Source organism: Corvus brachyrhynchos, unplaced genomic scaffold (assembly GCF_000691975.1).
Source record: "Corvus brachyrhynchos isolate BGI_N302 unplaced genomic scaffold, ASM69197v1 scaffold255, whole genome shotgun sequence".
In the NCBI taxonomy this organism is placed as follows: domain Eukaryota; kingdom Metazoa; phylum Chordata; class Aves; order Passeriformes; family Corvidae; genus Corvus; species Corvus brachyrhynchos.
The window spans coordinates 7,319,251-7,326,318 of record NW_008238358.1 but is presented as its reverse complement, the minus strand read 5'-3'; the positions used below and the strand labels follow the sequence as shown (position 1 = coordinate 7,326,318).

At 37.4% G+C, this 7,068-nt stretch overlaps 2 protein-coding genes across 5 annotated transcripts in view; one reads left to right on the top strand and one right to left on the bottom strand.

Moving 5' to 3' along the window:
• Positions 1-7,068, bottom strand: part of METTL5 (methyltransferase like 5) — a 19,782-nt gene that overhangs the window by 7,335 nt on the left and 5,379 nt on the right. Inside the window, exons 7-8 of one of the 4 annotated variants that reach the window (XM_017735627.1) lie at positions 3,848-3,927; positions 658-2,801 (exon numbers count right to left, since the gene is read on the bottom strand). In XM_017735627.1, coding sequence (XP_017591116.1) covers positions 3,868-3,927 — 60 coding nt within the window. In that variant the 3' untranslated portion in view covers positions 658-2,801; positions 3,848-3,867. Of the gene's footprint in view, positions 1-657; positions 3,928-7,068 lie in introns of those variants that run through there. The other 3 variants (XM_017735629.1, XM_017735628.1, XM_017735626.1) reach the window with 3 other exon arrangements.
• The window catches only part of SSB (Sjogren syndrome antigen B), a 5,673-nt gene continuing 1,477 nt past the window's right edge, over positions 2,873-7,068 (top strand). The window contains 9 exon segments of the mRNA XM_008634775.2: positions 2,873-2,980; positions 4,510-4,613; positions 4,781-4,955; positions 5,101-5,208; positions 5,289-5,389; positions 5,631-5,702; positions 5,786-5,828; positions 6,443-6,583; positions 6,951-7,068. Coding sequence (XP_008632997.1) covers positions 2,915-2,980; positions 4,510-4,613; positions 4,781-4,955; positions 5,101-5,208; positions 5,289-5,389; positions 5,631-5,702; positions 5,786-5,828; positions 6,443-6,583; positions 6,951-7,068 — 928 coding nt within the window. The 5' untranslated portion in view covers positions 2,873-2,914.

Genomic DNA, 7,068 nt, shown 5'->3' with positions numbered 1-7,068 from the left:
CCCAGCCCGAGGGCAGCGCTCCCTCTCCTGCCGGGCAGAGGTGTCCGCCGGGCGGGAGCCTTGGCCGCGCGGCGCCTTAGGTATCTGAAGAGGGGTATGTTGCCGCTGCAGGCGTGTAAAAGTGTCAACAGCAAGCTGATGGTCTCCTAGCACAGTTCAGGGACCGACATGTCAATTACTTAAATAATTCTTGTAAGAATTTTTTTCCTATATTGCACTGATTCTACTCAAAAAACAACTGTTAAGTAACATCTGTGAAAATGTGTGGTTGTAGTTAATCCTTACCCTTAAATAATAACCAGGCTCAGACCTCTTATGCAGGGGCTCCTGAACAAGGCATAATATGAGTAACAGTTCCATGTTACTTTATTGGGGAACCTTTCTTATTTAAAAAAAGCCTTTTACTCTATTACACTAATGGTAGAATCAGCCTGCAAGTAAATTTTGTCCAGAGCTTGAAACTAAATGGCTGGTAAGAGGAAAACCTACTTCAGAGTTCTTTTGGGATGATCTAGCTAATACAGTGTGGTATCTAATTGTTCTAGTTAAGGGGCTTGACTGTCATTTTTCCACTTAAAATTCAATGACTCCTTGCTTTATTTTAACCTGTTTTTGTTTTGTGTGGTACTGATACAGACTTCTGGCATATGAAAGGAATAAGTTAATGTAGTTTATTAAGGAAGCCCTTAAAATCTTCTGTAGAATTTTGTATGCAGTTCAGACTGTGATTGCTGTTCATTGGAGTCTTCACTGCTGCACAGCAACTGAAAACTATTGATCTGGAAGTTGTCCTGTGCCAAATGACTGAGCTAAAGAGTCTGAAGTGAGCATGTGCAGAGAAGGCTAGAATTTCTCTTACATTAGAAGGCTGCTTCTGCTTTTGTTCTAAATAGGTTAGAGCTCAATCGCTGAACTGAATTCCATGCATGGCAAGCTTGAGTCTTTCTTAGTCTTGCCTACAGTTTGTTACTTGCAGCTGAAAGGATGCTTTTTAGAAAAAGTTCCACGTGGAAGACTTACTCTAAAGGATGTGTCCTAAGGCTTGTGTTGGTTCATGCTTTTTGGTATTAACGTTGAAAACACTGCTAAGGAAGTAGACTTTGTTTTCTTCTCTTCTCAGCAGTGGAGCTGAGCCTTATGTGGAAACTGAGTTGCTGGTTCTGGGTATTTTGGTACCTGGGCAGAGGCAGACTGGGATAGTGGTCAGTTAGCTGATCCCATGGAAAAAACCGAGACTGCTCTATAGTTTGCCATTAAATTAGACCAAACTGGGTATAATGTAAAATAGAACACTTAATTGCTCTCACAAGTTGGGTGTTATGACAGTACCAGCACCTGAATGGTGGTGAAGTGTCAGTCTCCTGTAGTCAGGGTGGCTCATGTGGGACATCTCTGAAGTAACTGCAACTCTCAGCTTGGGTGCTCTGGCCTGGGTTTTCTAAAGTGCTTTTTAGACAAACAGATCATACTCAGCATAGCTGGCAACTAACACTTGCTGCAGTCATGCTTTAAAGAGTGTTACAGTGTTAGGTACAGGTGCAAGCACAGCAGTAGAGAGACCAGGATGCATATTTCAAGGCTGTGAGTGCCAAAGAACTACATGTAGGTCCAAGGATTGAATACGGCTTTGAGATCAGGAAGAGGAGGAAATGGGAATACTGCAGACTGCAGTAGGTTGAACAATTACTGGGGAATTAAACTACTAAAATAAGAAGGTGAGGCTGCCAACTGAGTATTCTGATGAAGAACATAATTTCCTGTAACAAGGGCACCCCGGGGGAGTTTTCCCTGCTTTAGTGTTGCCAGTCATCTTGATGCTCTGAAATATGTAACTGCCCTGCAAGTGGCAGAAGAGCAGAAAGTGTATGGTTACATCTCCCAATAAACCATGCAAGACATGAGTGCAAAACCATCTTCACCAGCAGCCTTTGTGATCACAGATCTATGAACTGTGGTAACGGGACCAAGAAACTTGTTTATGTTCTGTAGCCGGATTTAATGAGTGTGTTAGTGTGCAAAGGGAGAAAGAAGAAATCTGTGCTTCATAGTTCAAAACTGAATTCAAACTAATTTCTGACAGCTTCATAAAGCTACATTTTTTTCTCAAGGATTAATCTTCACACGCTATATTAAGAGCAACTAGATAGAAATTGTCTGATCCCAGTTAATTTTCTGGCCAGTAGCTGCTTCTTAGTGACTGCATCCGATGTACTGGGATTATATACTTGCTGCCAGTTAAGTAAAGTTACTTCCAAGTTAAAATGTCTTATGTGTTATCAAAGATACTTGATTCACTGTTCAGTCAGAACTGCAATGAAGAGACATTTGTAAAGGAGAGAACTAGACATCTTTAGGATGTATCAGTAAATGCAGATATTTTCATTCCTTCCTCCAGTAAGTTCTGTGAACTTTCAAAGACTAAGCATGAGACAGAAACTTCAGAAATGTTTCTCATTATACCTATGTAGGAATTGAACATTTTTGTTATTGATGTTTTGCTTAGTGATGAGAGGCTGGATTTGACTTAATGAACAAATGTTGTTTGCTCTCAGTTTTGTTGCTGTTGTTATGAACTGAGGATCTGTGCCTAGAAAAAGATAAATAACAAGGCTGTGAAGTGCCAGCATTTTTTAAATTTATCTTGACTGCTGAATGCCAAACACTGCCTTAATAACCGAAGTGAGGTGGTTTTTTCCCCCAGTTGTTTCATAGATTCCTGTTGGAGTTCTGCAGTCATGTTAATAGTTGCTTCACAGGTGTAATGTATGGCTAATGAACTTGGCTGTTACCCTTAGATGAGGCTGCAGTGAAATGCAATGAATATAAAAGTACTAGTATGAATATAAAAGTATAGAAAGTACTATTCAAAACTTAGTGCTTTTGTTCTGTATTCTCTTCAAAACAGCTGGTGAAAATGGCTGAAAATGGAAATGGTGAAAATATGTCTATCTTGGAAAGCAAAATCTGTCAGCAAATTGAGGTAAGTTCAATTTATAGTTTGGGATCTGGACTGAGGTGTTTTGGGGGCATTCATTGGCAGAGGCTTGGCTAATGGGAAGTTAACTTTATGGGGAGTTAGACTTGAATCTTCAGCTCTTTAAAAAATGTCACAAGTCTGTAACAGGTATTTAATACTTTAAGATAGTCACAATTGTAGTTCAAGTTGGAAGTTATACTTGTCTAGAGTTGCTTGTAAGAACATCATTTAAAAACAGAAAAGTTTAATTTGTTAGCATTTTAGGTGCTATAGCAAGTGAATGCATCATTAAACAATTTACTACCATGTTTGCTGGGGTTATTCTACCTGTGCAAATAGGAGGAGAGTGCATTTTAATTCTATGTGCCTTACTTTTTGTGGGGGGAAAAAAATCTTCCTACTTGGGAATCTCTGCTGGTCAAAATACTAGCACATTGCATAACTTGCTATTGTGATTTATTGCTTTGTAATTTATTGCTATAAATTACAACTAAATTCATATACCTACTTTGGATTAACTCTGTCTCTCTAGAGGCTTGAAGGGTTACCCTACAACAAAAAACCTGAGCCCATTGCTTTAAAGGGCATCTAGAACAAAACTGCTTTCCTGAAGGACAAAAATGTAGCTGCACGTGAATGCCCATTACCATATGGAGCCTTTTTTTATATATAACAAACAAACCACAGACATTCCTCAATCTCTATGGTTTGTTTGTTTGTTATATATAAACAGTTGACAAAACTAGAGTTTTGGTAATGTGAGTTTGAGATGTACTAGAGGAAGAGGTACTGTTGTAAAACTTGCACTGACTTTTTAAAGCACCACAATACTGGTGAGAATATTCCAACTTACGGTTTCAAGTATTTTACCTTTGGTAGATGACTGCTAGTCAGGGAAAGAATCTGATTAACTTGTCTTGAACTGAATTGTCTTCCCATGCTGGACAAGACTGAAATAAGAACATAATAATTAAATAAAATTAAAGATTAAGTATAAAATAATGATTTATCTTATGGTGTTTTCTTGGATGAGACCTAGAAATTCTAGTCTATGTGTATGATTTTTCAGTGTGCAAATATAATATTCTTGCATACATATCTATTAAGTAAGGAGTACAACCTGGATCTGTTGCTGACAAATTTGACTTTTGACTGTGCAGAGCTTGACCAGGGTGATGAATGCTTATCATGTTAACAGAATAAGCTTTCCTCCTTTCGTAAACAAAATTGTAATCTATCTTTGCCTTTTTAATTCCATTGGATGAAGCACTGCGTGGTGTGGGGTTGTTTGTTTGGGGTTTTGTGGGATTTGTTTCTGGTGGTTTTGTTTGTTTTTACAGCTTACACATTGCAGCTAACTTTTGCCAAAGTATGACATTAAAGCAGGAAGTAATAATTTCAGAATTCATAATTGTTCAGATTAATTAATTTTGGTATGTCTCAATCTACCGCAGTAAGCTGTTAGATGAAAATGAGCTTTTAAGACTGAAAATTAAAAGACACATGTTTCTCCCCTCTCCTCGTTTTTGCAGTACTATTTTGGCAATCACAATCTACCAAGAGACAAGTTTCTAAAGGAACAGATCAAACTAGATGATGGCTGGGTACCGTTAGAAGTAATGATCAAATTCAACAGGTAAAACAAAGTACAGTTAATGTGGATAAAAGAGTAATTTTCAGCTACCTCTGTCTATTTGGGGCCAAGTGTTCCTGATGTGCATGTACAATTCCCATCGCTGTTTTAACATCTGGCTTCAGCTTTGCCTGGGTATTTGTAATAACCTGTGTCTGCCTACTCAATAGGTTAAGTCGCCTTTCAAAAGATTTTGGGGTTATTGTAGAAGCACTAAGAAAATCCAAGACTGGTTTAATGGAAATAAATGAAGACAAAACTAAAATCAGAAGATCTCCAAATAAACCCCTTCCTGAATTAAATGACCAGTATAAGGCTGCAATTAAAAACAGATCTGTATATGTTGTAAGTAAATTTTTCTTTACTTTGTGCTGTCCTGCATGACTTTGACTGATAACCAGCTGAGTAAAGCTTGAATTAACTCATACTGTAGAGATGATAATTTTTAAGAGTTTGTGGCATATAATTGAAGCTCATTGCTATCTTGCAGAAAGGCTTTCCACTAGATGCTACTCTTGATGATATCAAAGAATGGCTTGAAGATAAAGGTCCAGTTGAAAATATTCAAATGAGGAGAACATTGCAGAGAACGTTTAAGGTAATGATGAACATTTGGACCAGGGATCCCTCCTGGAATTTTGTTCAATTACCATAACAATATCTCTTATCATTTAACAGGGCTCAATATTTGCAGTTTTTGATAGTGTTGAATCTGCTAAGAAGTTCACGGAGATACCAAATCAAAAGTACAAAGACACGGAGCTGATAGTACTTTTCAAGTAAGTCAACTGATATATGAACTAATGGTGGTCAGGGGTGGATTTACACAAGAAGCTGGCTTGACCTGAGAATTGTGAGTTTCTACACTGTTGTACAGGCATCGACAGCTGTACCTTTTGGAGACTTAGCATCTCAACTTGGAAAAGTTATTTTCAACTGTTTCATGTCTACTGCAGTTTTGCAAACTAATTATAACAGAATATTTTAAATTATATTAACTTAGCTTATATTCTGTTGAAGGGAGGAGTATTGTACAAAGAAGAATGAAGAAAGGAAACAAAACAAAGTAGAAGCGAAAGCAAGAGCTAAACAGTAAGTCATTGTCAATCGAAGCGTGTGTTTTGCTTGCCTGACCATGCTTGAACTGACTTATAACTAATTTAACTTCTCTACAGGGAAAAAGAAGAAAAGCAGAAACAAGCAGCAGATGCTGAAATGGTATGGGTTTCTTAAATCACCTACATTTTGTAGAGCTAATGTGGAATATTCTGTTTGAAATGCTGTAATATAGAGCACCTTCTAGAAAGTAACTTCAGCTTTTCCAACTAACTTACAGTAAGACTGTTTTGTCCTGGTGTTTTAATCTTATTTTCAATAGACTAATTTTGTTTAAAGGCTCATGTCCTGAAATTACATTATTAGGCATGTTTGCCTGTTCAGAGTGATCCTGAATGCACCATTAAGATGACTGTTCTTCTGTGGTATTTAAAGGATCTGTTAAGGATTTAATTAGTATTATATAAATTTTCAACCTGAGGTATCAGCCTTCAGAAAGCTGTTTTGTAAAATTTTGAGTGTAATTCCTATGTGAAAGGAGTCTTAAGTTCCACATAAGTTTATCATAGTAAGCAAAGAAAACGTCAAAAAAGGAGGGGGGACACACTGTACAAGACTTGGACATCAGCAGAACTAGGTTATGTAGGAAAAATGCTCGAATTACTGTAACTTCAATAGCTTATTTATCACTGTCCTGTTAATAGGATTGAGGGGGGAATATGAATATTCAAGCTTGACTCTTCAATGAAAATGTGGGTTTTTAAAATTTAATTTAGAAGTCTCTGGAAGAAAAGACAGGATGTCTTTTGAAGTTTTCTGGTGATCTAGATGACCAGACATGCAGAGAAGATCTCCATGAGGTATTTTCTGGTCATGGAGAAATCAAGTGGATACACTTTGTCAGAGGTGCAAAGGAGGTGAGTAATCTTAGACAAGGACTTACGCTCTCTGTATTGAGTTTGAAAATGAATGATTAAATGTTTGTGCTTTTATATTATCAAGTAAGTTACTGTCTTGCGAAATTGCAGAATATTTAGAAAATTAAATTATTCCCTTAACTTTCTTCAAAAGAACAGATAAAGGTTCCAGCCTTGTTTGTTGATAAGGTCAAAACTGAGAATGTTCATTAGGACAGTCTGAGGGCTTTGCTTCAGTTTAGACATGTTTTACAATCATACAAGAGTAATGAATTTGCTGAGGCACTTAGCAGGGTATGTTGTTCATCATTCTAGCTGAATGTTTTGGCAGTAAGATTAAGATGCAAATGCCACTCTTATTTTTTAGGGAATTATCCTGTTTAAGGATATTGCCAAAGAAGCTCTGGAAAAAGCCAAAGCAGCACATGATGGAAACTTGCAGCTCCGGAACAAGGATGTTTCATGGGAAGTGCTAGAAGGAGATG